The 15,356-nt window shown below is 41.0% G+C and overlaps 2 protein-coding genes across 10 annotated transcripts in view; one reads left to right on the top strand and one right to left on the bottom strand.

Moving 5' to 3' along the window:
* The first annotated feature begins 788 nt into the window (after positions 1-788).
* c14h11orf58 (chromosome 14 C11orf58 homolog) lies at positions 789-3,567 on the top strand. Its single transcript, XM_084672305.1, has 5 exons — positions 789-945; positions 1,541-1,624; positions 2,114-2,174; positions 2,623-2,732; positions 2,973-3,567. The coding sequence occupies exons 1-5, from the start codon at positions 892-894 to the stop codon at positions 3,183-3,185; spliced, it is 522 nt and encodes a 173-aa protein (XP_084528431.1). The 5' UTR covers positions 789-891; the 3' UTR covers positions 3,186-3,567.
* A 420-nt stretch (positions 3,568-3,987) lies between these two features.
* The window catches only part of plekha7a (pleckstrin homology domain containing, family A member 7a), a 58,793-nt gene continuing 47,424 nt past the window's right edge, over positions 3,988-15,356 (bottom strand). For 4 of the 9 annotated variants that reach the window (XM_084672442.1, XM_084672439.1, XM_084672443.1 and 1 more), the window contains 17 exons: positions 15,202-15,285; positions 13,494-13,547; positions 12,389-12,454; positions 11,321-11,401; positions 10,935-11,084; positions 10,628-10,729; positions 10,372-10,483; positions 10,116-10,261; positions 9,724-9,915; positions 9,481-9,577; positions 9,175-9,266; positions 8,657-8,893; positions 6,066-6,254; positions 5,617-5,750; positions 5,098-5,240; positions 4,822-4,862; positions 3,988-4,470 (listed from right to left, as the gene is read on the bottom strand). In XM_084672442.1, coding sequence (XP_084528568.1) covers positions 4,837-4,862; positions 5,098-5,240; positions 5,617-5,750; positions 6,066-6,254; positions 8,657-8,893; positions 9,175-9,266; positions 9,481-9,577; positions 9,724-9,915; positions 10,116-10,261; positions 10,372-10,483; positions 10,628-10,729; positions 10,935-11,084; positions 11,321-11,401; positions 12,389-12,454; positions 13,494-13,547; positions 15,202-15,285 — 1,905 coding nt within the window. In that variant the 3' untranslated portion in view covers positions 3,988-4,470; positions 4,822-4,836. Of the gene's footprint in view, positions 4,471-4,821; positions 4,863-5,097; positions 5,241-5,616; positions 5,751-6,065; positions 6,255-8,656; positions 8,894-9,174; positions 9,267-9,480; positions 9,578-9,723; positions 9,916-10,115; positions 10,262-10,371; positions 10,484-10,627; positions 10,730-10,934; positions 11,085-11,320; positions 11,402-12,388; positions 12,455-13,493; positions 13,548-14,479; positions 14,687-15,201; positions 15,286-15,356 lie in introns of all 9 variants that reach the window. The other 5 variants (XM_084672446.1, XM_084672445.1, XM_084672447.1 and 2 more) reach the window with 5 other exon arrangements.

Consider the following 15,356-nt stretch of genomic DNA (forward strand, 5'->3'; position numbering starts at 1 on the left):
GAAATAGCATGCGTTTGATAATTTTACAATTCCAAATTGACCTGAGCTATTTAAATTACAGGATAGTAATTTATTTTGTAGTTCTTTCATACAGCCTACTAAATTAACGTAAGTAAGGTACACGTTTCCAGACGTTATCTTAATCTGTAGGTTAGGTCTATTTGGCATAATGAAATAATAAAAAAATATATTTTTTAATTTGCACAATTTGTCAAGTGTAAAATACATTAGGATACTGTGACGCTAACCATTTAATCAAATTATATTTGGTTTTCAACTTTAATCTGACATTTGGCAAATAGGTTTTTCGCCAGTGAAAATGCTCTCTTTCGCTCTTTCGTAATTTAGGAACGATTGCGTATTGTTTATAAGGATGTTTGTGCTATATTATGTGTTGAGATTTGAAACGTATCGGGGTAACCCTATAACCAGAGCCATTGGCTCAGCATATAGCGTTCAACGGGTTGGACGGAAGGGGTTATTCATTGAATTTATGTCTCTTGCGCCACCATGTGGTAAAGAGTCACCAGAAGTTAACAAATGTCTCCAATACCTTATCAATTTTAAACAAATAAGATTGAATAAACCAATTATGCTTTTAGTTGTCAATATAATATTAACCTCAAACCTTCTTGTTACGACGTTCTTACTTCAAAATGTTATTCATAATCACATGGCCCATCTCACCTTAATTTCTACGTTTTGAATTTAGAATTCATTCAGAGGACATTATTCTGAGAACCTTTATTGTGAAAGTGGAACTGTGCAATCACAACCGGACGTGACGATTTACAACAACATTACTGGCACTAACTACTTGCTAGCTGTTGTTGACGACCCTGTGATGTTAGTTGCTACATTGAAGAACACTTAGCTAACCCGTGTTTTAAAATGAGTTCAACAGAGAATAGGCATGGGACAAAGAGACCTGCATCTACGGATGAGGTAGCTACTGTTGTAATTTTTTTACCACAGTGATGTAGCTAGAAAATGTTGTGGACGATAAGCTATGCATGTATGTATGTTGCTGATCTTCGAACCGTTTAGTTACCATGTACCTTAGCGCTCTCTAGCTAGCACTAGCGGGGCACGTTACTAGCCTCTTCAGTGGCAGTAGAATCATCTCTCATGGCTCTATGGTAGAGCTTACTGTGTTAAATATTCGTATTTATTTACGGTGAGGGTAGGCACTTATATTATTCTGATAATTAAATCAAATGTCAACAAGGAGTGTTATCTAACGAGTATAAACTCGTATTCATGATATTAGTGGTCAAATTTGGGTTTTTGTTGTTTTGCAGATGTTGTTGGAGACGTGTATTTTAAGATCGTCAAACATCACGATTTTTACAGTCATTTACACTCATTTACAGTCATTTAAACACACTGTTTTGGAACGGAACGATCATGCCACTGTAGGTTAAAAACAATAGCCTAACAAATTTTACTCTGTGAATTTAGGAAGTTGCACCGTTAAATAGATTTAACTTGAGCGTTCCACATTGCCTGACAAGCCTCACTAACTACGGTCCATTTACAGGTTGGCTCCACTCAGTGGGAGGCTGCAGACCTTGGGAGCAATGAGAGGAAGCAGAAGTTTCTGCGGTTGATGGGTGCTGGCAAGGTTTGTCAAACTAATGCAAAGTGCACACCATGTTTCTTTTCTCAGATTTTCCTGTGTCTAACACAATTTGGAGGTCTCAGACCAAAATCCCAGATCAAGCCACATCGTTTCTCGTGCCCATCAGAGATAGTCTAAGTATGAGCAGCGATGCTTCCTGAACTGTCCAGAGATTTGTCCTAAACCACTCCAAATGCCCTGACAGTAAAAAAAAAAAAAAAGTATTTAAATCTGTATTCTTAGCAATATAGTCATGACCCCAAATGTCTTGACTCCATTCCAGCAAAAGTGTTTATTAAACCAACATTAAACATGGTATGATTAAGTACATCTTTAAGGCATCATTCCAATGACCTGGATCAAAGATTTTTAAATGATTTCTGATGCATCCAACATTTTTGGACAAGTTGAAAATGTCTAAATTCTATCCTGAAAGAGGACACTTAAGTAATAATGGCCAACACAAAATAACACACAGCTCTCCTCTTCTAGAAAGAACATACTGGACGCCTGGTCATCGGAGACCACAAGTCGACGTCTCATGTCCGCAGTGGTGAGGACATTTCATCGGTAGAACCTGATATGACACTCACTGAATCAGAACTTACTTCAGAGTGGACTTTAGAAAAGTAGGGATATGTAATGTAATGACAGGTTGTTTGCAAGGCACAGCTCATGCCATTACGCTGACAGCTATAGAGTTGTTTCAGGTAGCTTGATTTGATGTCAGTTTAGTATGATAGCATGTTTTACATAAAGTAGATCCAGATATTTTCCCTATTACTGTACAGATTAAGACATTGAAGGAGTGTTTGACTGTATTGTTCAAATGCATATAGGGGTTGGCTGTCTACTCACTTAAGTGTGCATCCATACGATAATATAACCTTAATAACTGGGGGTACCCTCTCACAATATCCAATACAGGTCTATCTATCACCTGATGGATAGCACTGTGTTGGGTATATGTGTCTGGCGGGTGACTAGTTTTGCCTCTGCAGGCGTGGAGGACAAGAGGATGAACTCTGAGTTAGAGCTGCAGTACCAGCAGGGTTTGGACGGGAAGCTGTCTGGGAGAGACCGTCGACACTGTGGCCTGGGCTTCAGTGAGGTGAGGGCACACCATTTACTTACTTTTTTTTAAATACAGCATTGTCAAATAGCGATAATGCACTTTTATGTCGACAGATCACTCGAGGTGTCTCCAAATGTTACGTTCAACAGACATTTACATGTTTATGACCTCTACAATAACTCTCTAAACATGCACCCAAGGCTATAACACATTCTACATTCAGATTAGTTACTGTCTTCTTATTGTGGACAATAATCTGTCTCTCTTTCTCAATAGCCTGAGCCCCTTCCTTCACCACCCTCAGACAGCAGCACAGCAGTAGAATCAGAGAAAGCAGCTAGTCCCAATAGCCCAGGGAGCCCTGAGTCAGAACCACAGGAACCCCAGGACTCAACACTACAGATACCAGAGGGCAGAGTGACAAACCAGGCCAAGTCAAGTGCCAGAGACAGTCCAAAAATGGACGAGAAACATCATAATGACTTGTGAGTGAAGACTGATTCTTTTTGTAAACTTGAACCACCAATTTGTACATAATCTTTTTGTTTGGAATACTCTCCTGGGAGAGTACCAGTAGTTTGTGGTCCCAAGATTTATTTTTTGGTAGTAGTCTTTGGTCCAACAAACAGTCCGATCAGTTTGATTCTAAGGAGTAAAGTGGTAAAACTCATGTTTTAACGGTTCCTATATAAGCAGAAACATTTAGTAATGGCTCTGTCTTCTACTGATTGTCATGCAGCCAAATGCTGTGGTCAGAACTGGAGCTATTTTACAGTCTGAGTTCAACCATAAGTATATAAATGTTATGTGCTTATGCATTGTCTGCAAATGTATTATTAATAAATCCAAGTTCACCCTGGGATGGGCTTAATCAATTTTGATTTTATACTAAATGAAAATGGTCATCATTATATCATTAATCATTTGTTACCAGTGTGAAATCACAATGCCTGATTGTCTGATGTCAAATACATTTGTTGGCACAGAATAAGGCATGGTAGTAAATACTTATTTGAGAAGTAAGTCGTTTGAGAGGACGTTCCATGAAGAATATACATATTCAAGTAAAAGTATTCATATCACAGGTCATGGAATTGAAAAAAAAAAAATCCTAATTGGATTTGCAAGACCTGGAATAGACCAACAGTAAATACAGATAATAAAATCCTAAAATCACCAGGATTACCACTCAACACTCATCCTCACTTCTAGCATGTAGACCAACATGCAGTTATATTCTGACATTTTAGATGCAGTCAATGACACAGTGAATATTCTTAAAAGATTCAGAGACAATACAAATTTTATTTTGAATAATATACACATAAAGATGTTGATTTATTGAAAGCTTTAGATGGCAGTGCTGTGCAACAACAAAAATATAATTAGTTGCAAAATTATAATTTATTATAGTTACAATAAATATGATTCACTCATTCATTCCATATAGATGTTTCAGTCTACTGTTTAAAAAATATTATTGCTTTTAGTTCTCATTTGTGAAATAAAGACTACATTGCAACACAGCCATTGAAACACAGCCAAGCAATGTCTGGTATTCAATAGCTCTTCACTACAATTGTAAAAGACACTACATGCAATGATAGTGCAAAAACATAGAAACTCTTAATTGAATTAAACAATATCAAATATTTTATAACTTTAGAAATTACTCTTATTGCTGAAATTGTTTAGTGTAAGATGGTTTTCCCTTCAACGCCAACAGTCTTCTGGAGGTCAAATCCCAGATGTTAAAGTTCAGACACGGCCTTGGCTGAAATAGAAGCAAAACAAACACATGAGAATGAAATAAATATGTATACGTTTCTATTTCTGAAACGTCAAATCCATAGAGTTTCTTAATGAACTAAATAAACCAGTTTTCCACAAAACCCAACACAATTTTGGCAAAGCAGCCACTTAAATCAATAGATACAGCCATTGACAACAGCATAGAAGAACCTAATGCGGCTTACATTACAAGCTTTAGCTATACCTCACACACACACACACACACACACACACACACCACAGAAATAACAAGCTTTACCACACCACACCACATAAATAACAAGCTTTAGCTACACAACACCTCGAACCCATGTCACCCTAAAGAGCAGTATACCTTGACTAGACCAGTTCACCATCTCAACACCAACTGGTTATCTGCACAACCAGGAACAATGAGTGCATTTCAGGGATACTGTAGAAAGGTGCCACTTTACCCAATGTAACACATCAAATATGGCAGAACCAGTCTGCAAACTCTACTGGAGGAATCATACTTTTTTTTAAAGTTACATTCAATGCAATGGGGATGGAAGAGGTGTGTCTATGGTGGGAAATGAGCGTGTGCATGTGTGTAACCAAGACGTTCATGCGTTGGGGACCCATGGCTAACCTGTGACTTCCTTGCTTTTGCGCGAAGCCTCGGAGGCCAGGGCATGGGACACACTCATGATCCTCTCCTGCTGCTGTAGGGCCGAGTCCAGGTCGGTGAAGTCCAGCGAGACGCCCGCCCCAGATGGTGGCATATGCTGGACACTGACCCCAACACACGTAGACAGCACAGTCAGTTCCAGTTGGTTTCTGAACTACTTTGGGTTTGCGCTTGGTTACGTTTTTACACAATAAGAACAACGCTATAGTCCCTAGGGACATACAGAGGTGCTCAAATTTGTTGGAACCCTTACTCATTTGAATAATGCTTCAATCCTCCTAAAGCATGATGACATTGAAATTACTACTACTGAAGAAGCAAAGAAGCTGTGAAAACCGATGAATTATTGCTCATTCTACAAAGATATTCTAAAATGGCCTGAACATATTGGTTACCCCATACACACTTTAATGGATGCTATTGATGCTTCCATAGAAAATGGCCAAGGTTCAAGTTTTGTACATTGATGCCAGAAGTTACCTGGATTTGGCCAGGATGTTTTTGATGCGATCTGCTCTGCGTGACCGTTGGTCTATCTCCTCCTGGCTCAGAGGCTCATCGGGGTCAGACTCTACGTAGCGCTCCGGGATAGGGACCTTCTGGGGCTTGGACAGCTACCAGGACAGGCCAATAGTGAAGGATAGACAACCAAAGAATCTTAATTGAGCATTAAATAAGTTTATATACATTACAAAAGAAAATAAAAAGTTATTTGGGGTAATAGGCTATTGGTAGATATATGGCAAAAGATACAGACATTTTTAAGTAGGTTTATAACATTTGTAAACTGTAAAAGAGTCCTTTCCAAAGACACTGTCTGTGCACACAGCCATTCATCATGAGATATCACTAGATGGAGGTGGACCTCAGTTGCTTAAAAACAGTAGGTTTTCACTGCTTCATTACTAATGGTCAAATAACCGGCGCACCTCACGGCTGATGTCCAAGTCATAATCAAGAGGGTCCAGGTCCATCTCTCTCATGGGCTTGGCTATCACGGTCATCCACTCGTCTAACTGGAGCTTCTCCCTTTCCTTTGGCACTGCACTCCCCTCATCACTCTGGCCCTCGGCCCGCTGCCTCTCCTCCAACGGAGTCTTGATCCTTTGCTGCTGTTGCTGTAAATCAAAGCGCTCCACTGAGTCTTACCTCCACCAGGGGGAGACAAACACTTAATCTGGTACCTACTGCGTTTTTATGTTTTATGATAAAACAGGATTTACAGTGTTTACCTGTGATTTATGTGGTACTAAATCAGCATAAATATACTTACATACTTAAAGAGAATTTTATAATACACAAAAAGTTGTCACATACCATTTCTTGTCATTGGTTGACTTAAAAAACAGAAAACCTTAAATTGTACATGTGTATTATATACAGTGAGCAATGGATTGGATTGAAATGAAACATCAAATAGGAGGAGGAAAGACTGTTGGCTTTCATTGAAGGGTTATGTACACCCAGAAATTTACATTTTCATATTTAATTCATTTTAGGGGACCCAAAAAGTCAGACTTAACATTTACCCTTCGTATCCTTTAAATGAGATCATGTATAAAGATAATTGTTCATGGTTTGTTGACATAAACTTTCAATTTAACACTGACAGTCTGTCGTTTAACCTCATAGTCACTGTTTTATTTCCAATCTAATGTAGCCAAGAACAGAGCTAAAACAAGATCAATTATGTCATTATCCAAATACTTATGGACTGCATTGTAAATGTGCTTAATGGAAGACTTCCAGGCATCAAACCTATGCATGCATCATTCCAACACCAATGTGTGACAGGTCTGTGTATCCTCATGCTTTAGGGAGAAGATGCAACACATGCATTGTTGTGCTCATTGGACAGAGGTAAACCCACACACCACAAGGGATAGAGGAAGCATGCATACATATTCATCAACCGCCCGCAAACTGGAAAAACACAGCCAGAAGGGATTCAGAAGCAAAACTGTTTTATTCTCGGGTGCAGATCTCTACATTAGAAAAGAACATGTCTTGTGAAGGAGTAGTGCACTTCTCCTGGATTTTACAGAATGTATTGATTAGCTATCTGTTTCATCATGCACTCACCTGCCAAGCAGCTTATACTGTCCCCTCATCCCTAAACTGTCCTGTCATTCTTGCTGATCTGGAAAAAAACTGGATGGGTGAAATCAATGGTAACCCATCTTTCTCAAATGGCTGGCTCTGCCCATTTTGCCCACAAATATCAAGCCCTCTCACATCCAATTAAGATGGCAAAATAAGATAGGACACGTTCAAATACAGGAGTGACTCTATGACTGACAATGCAGCAGTGGTTAGCCACAGTCCAACAAAAATGACTTAATGTGGATGAATAAGGCTGTAATCATATCATTTAGTAATTCAGTAAAAACAATATGTAAACATTGAATTGACTGTTGGAAGTGTCAATCTAGAAGATACTGTTCAAATGTTTTCATGATGAGACCTAAAAAAACTACAACCTATGGCTGTTCTGAAAATCTACCTTTAAATTAGTAACTGGCGGTAGTTGATGAACTATATATTGCTGACAGTTACAGTTGGGAACAAAGGGAAGGATGGGGAAAGGATAGAACTTGGAGGTCATTAAACAGTAGAAATCACAGCAATCTCAGTGTTAGATAATTAGAGTTAATACCAAGTCAGTTATTTATTTCATATAAAATGTCAGTGTCAATATGCGGTAATACTCCCATAATCTTTGATTCTGTTGTGGCAAAGCATTCTTTCCAAATAAACTGTGATTGCAAAGGAAAGTGAATTTTTAAGTGGATTCGTGGTATGACAATGGAATCATGGGAATGATCATCACCAAAAAAAGGCACTTTGATTTCACCCAAAGAAAAGGATTTGTGCCGTTAACATCACTACTGCCTGTCTTGTTAATTCCTTTCATTCAAAGAGTACACATTCTACACGTTTCAACCCCCTTCTCTAGTATATTTATATACCATATATGTATATCTATTTGTCTATATATCAAATCTCTACAAAATATAAATGTACAAATGTATACTGAAAATATCCCTCAGTAAATAAATAAAAATGTACATATAATGTTTTTTCTTCTGTGGTCATAGAGAGAGTGAAAGCAGACAGTGCCTGTTGCGTATCTCTGTCTCTCATTTTAGATCTACATTCACAAGTGTGTCAGTGAGGCACCACGAGGTGGCACTAGCAACGGGGTAGACACCACCCTTGCATCTTTTACTTTGGAGTTACATTCCACCTCTAATCAGGTATTACCCACCACTATCCCTCAAAATATCTCCATTGCCCAGCTTGCCACAGCTAGTTCCACCCTCAGCACATTAGCTAAGGTTAACGTCTATTGGTTACACATGAAAGTGAGGGGATGAAGAGAGCAGAGGTTGGATTAGCATTAGTCGTTTAGCATGTTAGCACCACCCCGTTAAAGTTACAACGGCGGCTCGGGGCCGTAGCAGTTGCAGTAGTCCCTATGTCTGCTGCTGTTGCGGGGAGGTGGGTGATGGTAACATACTGGGCCCAGGTCGACAGAGGCGGAGGGGGGAGCTGGCCGGGAGCAGGCGGCCGTGTTGGAGTAGCGGTCCCCGTGGCTAAGGTTCCTCTTCCGCTCTCGCACCAGCGCTCTCTGGTGCTTCTTCATGCGCTCCAGCTGCTCCTCAGCGCTCATACGTCCCCGTGGCTGACTGCTGCTCGCTGGCAGGGCCTGCTGGGAGTCGGGATTCAGACGCTCCAAAGCACTCCTGGGCCTCTCCTGGGGTCGGATTAGGGGATGAGATGAAAAAGGAAGACAGTTGAAGAAGATGAAGGGAAGAGAGGAAGATATAGACGTAAAGAATCAATAAAAAAAAAGTGGGGAAAGTAAAAAGCAGAGATGACATGTTGCTATTTTCTGAATGGGTCTCATTACAATTCAAACAGAGTAGCAGTGTGGTATTACAGATACAGGGAGCCTAACGCTTTGTTACAGTGCATCCTCTGTAACCGTGGTGTTGGTTTGGTGTTTGAGTTTGTCTGCGTTACCCGGTGACTCACCCTCCCTAGGGAGCCCGGTGCTCCCCTCCTCAGGGTCACGTAGGAGGAGATGTTACTGGACTGGTTCAGCCTGGACGAGGAGCTAGACAGACCTGGGAGAGAGGCATACGTCATCTAGCAGTAGGGCATGCCCCTCATTTACTCCCATACATCAGTGAACATGATTACAGATAATCATGATTACAGATAAACAGATAATGACTTCACTTGAAAATACACTAGGAAATGAGTTTTATTGACATTAAGATAGAGGTGATATGTAAGGCTGAGGCTAGCATAGCACAGTGAAGGATTAAGCTAGGCTACCTCTGTTTGGGAGGGTATGGTGGTCACCCTCAAAAGCAGTGCCAGTATAACCCATCCCTGGCAGTTCCGGTTCACTCAGGTACGACCGTAACTCCACCTGGAACAGTCACAGTATGCTTAGTGAGTGGTCTGATGATGAAGCAATCCTAAGATACTTGTGGTTAGATGGATCTTATCTGACATGTCAACTAGAAGCTGACCAATTGTATTTTCTGTTGCGTAGCACCACCCTAGTGACCTGACCTTACAGTCCCCGTTTGTAACATGGCCGCTCTCCCTGTCTCTCTTCCTCTCGTCAGACTGACGCTTGAGCCCTCGTACCGACATGTGTCTGATAGCCGATGCCTCTTTGGGGAGGGGCGGCACCACGGGGGGTGCGTCCTCATAGTCGTAGAGCTGGGGCAGTGGCGGTCTGGGCGGAGCCTCATCCTCAGCCTATGAAAGTCACACCCGTACAGAAAGTCAATGTTCGGAACACTGAACACTGCTTCACTCTGCAACCCTCGTTTTATCCACTTAAATCATGCACTGAATCCTTTGAAGTAGGAGTTCTTCAAAAAGGCGGAGCTCTCGAAAAACTGAAAAGTTTATCAACCATCCTGTGCCTTAAAGAACATATTTTAATGGACACTCACCCAATTTGGCACGGTTTTGTGAGGCAGTGTGTGGGATGCGGGGCTTGGCTGGGAGCTGCGAGGGGGGGGCTGAATCTCCTCCACGGGGAGCGTGACGCTCTGGGGAGGTATTGCAGAGTCCGACACAAAAGGCACTACTTTCCTCTCTGGAAATGGACAAACACAGGTGGATGAGCACAGGACAAACTGTGCACATATAACACACACACACGCACACACACACACACACACACACACACACACACAGGTGACCCACCAGGGTTCTGTACAGAGTCGATGGTGACCTTGTAGTTGGCTTTGCTTGAGCTCAGTCCTGCCATCACATCCTCAATCCTCCACAACTCTCGCTTAATTTCCGCTTTCTCCTGCTGGAGGCCAGGGACACAGCCTTTTACACACCAACACACTCATCGACTTCTCACACACAATTGGATACATTATATCAATCCAAAAATCGACAGCAGCACTGACCTGTTCAAATGTGTCATTCCACATGCAGTACAGTTTCTTACCTGCGGGGTGGCACTGTGGTTCATTTGGGCATGCAGAGCCGTCCTTAGCTGTTCCACAGAGCTCTCTATCCTGCTGTACTCATCCCAAGCCTTTGCCATCTCCTACACACACATAGCACAGCAACATGACACACGCACACACAAACACACACTAGTACACTCATTCACTCATGCACTCACTGACACCTACTGCACAAACTTGCAAACACTCAGTATCACTCCCCTTCTCTCCAGCTCATGCACACGCACACACACACACACACACACACACACACACACGCACACACACACACACACACACACTGACCGTAGAGGCTCCTGAGACCTCGGCCCTGATGTGCACCAGGTCCTCCTGCAGCAACCTTTGCTGGAAGGCGATCTTCTCAGCGTGGGTCGGCTGGCCCTGGTACTGCTCCATCTGCTGGTGGGAAACATCCAGCACACTCTCCAGCTTGTCCTGGACAAACCCCGGGGCCACAGGTCAAAAGGTCAATAGTGTTGCTGTAGTTATAGTTTATACTTTGACTATCAACGCCAATTCCTTAACCATATATATGTTTGCTTATTGAAATTGAATTAAGAACGAACTGTACTTAAGCAGTTTGTCAATTCAAATGATGCAAAAAGTTACATTCAACAGTGCCAGTAAAATATGTAAATAATTTTAGACATATTGAAGGGTATCCAGTTTACCTTATCGTCCTTCAGAGAACTGATTGTTGTCGCCAACGCCTTTAGAATCTTGTCTTGCTCACATAAACGACTCAGTTTCACCTGCAGAGGGAGGTAGTGGAGTTTTACAGAGACAGTCATGGCATGTGTGTGTGTGTGTGTGTGTGTGTGTGTGTGCAGTGTGTTCCTAGCCTCTCGTGTCTGATTAGCTGACAATTATGCAAAGTAAATTCATCATGCAAATGAAAACATCCCACACGCCTCCTTTTGTCAAAGTGTCCTGGAACCTCTGAGCTCAGTTGATTAAAAAACAGCAGACATCGTGGCAAAGGTTGGATCAATTCATCATCATCTCTAGTTTGCAACAACAGAAAAACTGTAATCTCAAGAATGCTAATTATGATATCATTACCAGCAACAGGGCTTGACATCAACCCCTATCGTACTACGGATGATAAAATGAGCTTTATCGGTTCTCGTAAAACTTAAAAACATAAACTGTAGAAGTTGGCTTCTTCTTAAAGCATACTTTAGAGTTTCATTTACTATTCTCTTGGATTAATTATTCAACTGTGGTTGCATCTCAGCAGTAATATTGTTGTTTGATCTCTTCAAATATTAATTGAAAAGTGAAAAAAAACACCAGCACTCTCATGAATTGTTTAAATGTGACAGTGCTGCTTCTCTATATTAAAGAATAATTCAGTTATTCACACGGCTTTCATACTTAATGTATCAAATGGAACAATTCACATTACAAACAATTCAGATGGATATTTCATATATGTTTTATAGAGAGGAGGTATACACATCACAACGGGGCTGTTGCCATGGAACAGACACAAATACAATTTGAAGGAATTAAATGTCCAGTCATGGACTCACTTTTATGTGTCTATTGGGGACACCATTTTTTTCTTCTGTAAAAATCACTATAGCTCACAGGACGCTTCGAAGCGTAATCTATTTTTTTATTAAGTATTGATGTGTCACACATTTTTTGCACACCCTTTAGGGAATATGAACACAGACACAGAAAAATGGTAAAGTGAAAAGCTAACTACAAACTAGATTGTATTTTATACTTACATCCACGTCACTTTCTGCAACCTTGACTGGTTTTCCCGCATCTTTTAAAGTTTGACTTCCAACAACCTTAAGAATCAAGACAATATAAATATAGGTGTGCTGTATGTGTGCGTGCAAATCAACTCCAAAGGATTGTTCTTTTTTATCACATTACAAGAGCAACAGTAATATTTACCATACTGTCCTAAATGCATGAGTCCATGAGAGTGACCACTACATCAAAAGTAAAAAGCTCTCAATGAATCTGACGCATGATAAAGAAGCCCTTAATCATTCAATAGCAAAACAAATTAACTGATCATCTGACAAATAAATGAATAAATGTACAAGATGACTGCTCCTTCCAATAGTCCCAGTATTGGATAAAAAGTTGTTTTGTAAAATATATTTTAGTTTGAGAATTGAAGATAGTACGCTTCACCAAATAGGTCCAGGTATGTGGTGTACAAGGGGTATATCAAGGAGGCTAACATGATGGTGCAAGCAGCTGGCTTTTCAACCACCAGACCACAGTCACAGGCAGCACATGCACTGCTGAGCCTTCCCATGCCCAACACTAAATGACATCACAAAAGGACACAAGAATGACATCACAAAGGATTGCAGGGACAGAAGATCGCAATGCCAAGCCCCCAAACCCCCTGATGTTATTGGCTCACAGACATGTATGCACACACGCACAGAGTACACATACATAAGTTTGCGCCGTGTGCCCGGTGCTTACGTTCGATAGAGGCCTGAGAGGCCCAGCAGTGCAGTGCAGTAGTAAACTGTGAACCATGACAACCATGGGTTCTAAAGCTTTGATCTGTGTCAGACGGAGATAGAGAGCCATGGTCACAAATCCGCCGCTGTTATAACCATACATTGATTGCAAATTCGATATTTCCGTTCTCCTTTGCCATAGACACACATGACACATCAGTCATTTCTCATACAAAGACCTTCTCCTGGAGACATGTTAGTTTTCAGTGAGTAGACAGGTGAGTGTGTTAGTGTGATTTCAGGCCAGGCATTATGCCTTGGTCTAAAAAGAAACTTGAGAGAGCATTGGCAGAGGACGAGAGAGAGAAGAATGAAAAAACAAGATATAGTCAGTTCCCACCTTCAGGTCTAAATACTCCAGATCCTTCTTCAATTGCATGTATGTATCGTCAGCCTTCAGGGGATTGGAAAGGTACATTAATGTAGAGCACTGGATTATTATGGTCAATCTGTGGTTCGTAGTATCTTCTTAATACATCGTAGCTATTTATTACAAGATATTTTACCATTTAATTTAAGTAGCATATCATTTCTGTGGTCAATTTGATCCCAAATCATTGAGCATGATTCAAGACTTAATTATTCAGATTGTACGATGTATAGAGTGGTAAGATTTGTAAGTAACTGTATGTAGGAGTAATGAATGTCAGGTGAGATGAATCTGTTATGTTTGTTAGATGTCACAAAAGTATAGGATAACAGTATGGGAAACTGTCAAATGCCTCTTACATAGTCTATACAACATACACACACACTTGCGTTTCAGTCAATAATTTCTCTATTTGGACATTAATAGACTATGAATGCACTCCACCTTGCACTCTAAAAGACACTTAAGCGGATGCATACAAAGCAAATTACAAGCAGCATACTCCAAGATTAAAAGACAAAACATAGCTCTACTTTTAAGCAAATTCCTACTACACTAGGCCAAACAAACTTAAAGAAAATTCCCTGAAATGAGAGAAAGACACATCAAAACTAATTACCAAAGAACGTACCAACAGATAAATATGTCCATAGCATTACCAAGTAGTCAGTCCAAGCATGAAATGTTGTCATGAATGCAGAGTACAACCACATGATAACGAACACAGCAACTAGAATGACATGCTAGCATAGAGTATGTCACACAGTCTAGCCAAGGTACAACCACATGTATTTGCTGCCATGGACGGAGGACAAATGGGCTTTGGTTAGGTTAGCTAAGCTAACTCTAATGCTAACATTCAGTAGCCATGCCTGAGGCCAGCTCACACAACGTCACAAGCTAGCTTACACAGCTAGCAGGCGGACAGGCAGCTAGGCTAACTGGATGGCCCCAACCTGGGAGTAGCAGGGGCCTGATGGGCACATGTAGTACCCCAGTGAGGGGCCACTGGTGACGAGGGGTCTGGTGAGGCTGTTGGTGAGGAAGTGAGGGGCTGTGGGGCCACTGAGCTGCTGGAGCTGGGTCAGCGTGTGGAGGCGCGCATTAGCCATCTTAGTCTGGTGCCTCCGGAGCTGAATAAGTAGGAGGGTGAGCTCCTCGGGCTGTTTACCACATACATTAATAAATAGATTGCAGTTCAGGGGTCAATCCAGTCTAAATGAAATCAACCATTTTGAAAACTGTTCTGTTTTGACTGTTTGTTGACTTTCACTAGTTCATTTACTCCTAATAATTTTATTAAACAATTGAATAATTAAACTGAAGTGGCCCAAGTCTAATCAAGTGTATATTTTGTATATTCTGATGTCCACCAGACTCAAAAGAGAAAAGAAGGATTATTTAAGATAATCATAGTAGGAATTGTAGGAAAAGGAAGATTTACTCAAAGTTTTACTGATTCCATAACTGCCTTCTATCATTTATTATGAGACATAGGAGATATGATCTGTTGAAAACAAGTTGAAATTGAGTTGAGCCACCGAACAAGTGACTAACTTTAACCTTGCTTAATTGTGTTTCAAACAAGGACAATATTCACGTGTGATGTATCTGGTTGTGTGTGTGTGTGGGTGTGTGCGTGTGCGTGCGTGCGTTTCCAAGATGGTAAAAGCCTTACCGTTTTTCCGTGCAGGCTGGGTGCACTGACTGTGTGTGTGATGTAGCCTGAAGATGGCATAGACCGTCTCTCCATGGTGGAAGTCTGGATAGATTACACACAACAACACACCGTACTTAATAGCCTCTTCTCGTACATTATAAACACAAAAAACT

Source organism: Hypomesus nipponensis, chromosome 14 (genome assembly GCF_054491055.1).
Source record: "Hypomesus nipponensis isolate SF chromosome 14, ASM5449105v1, whole genome shotgun sequence".
In the NCBI taxonomy this organism is placed as follows: Eukaryota; Metazoa; Chordata; class Actinopteri; order Osmeriformes; family Osmeridae; genus Hypomesus; species Hypomesus nipponensis.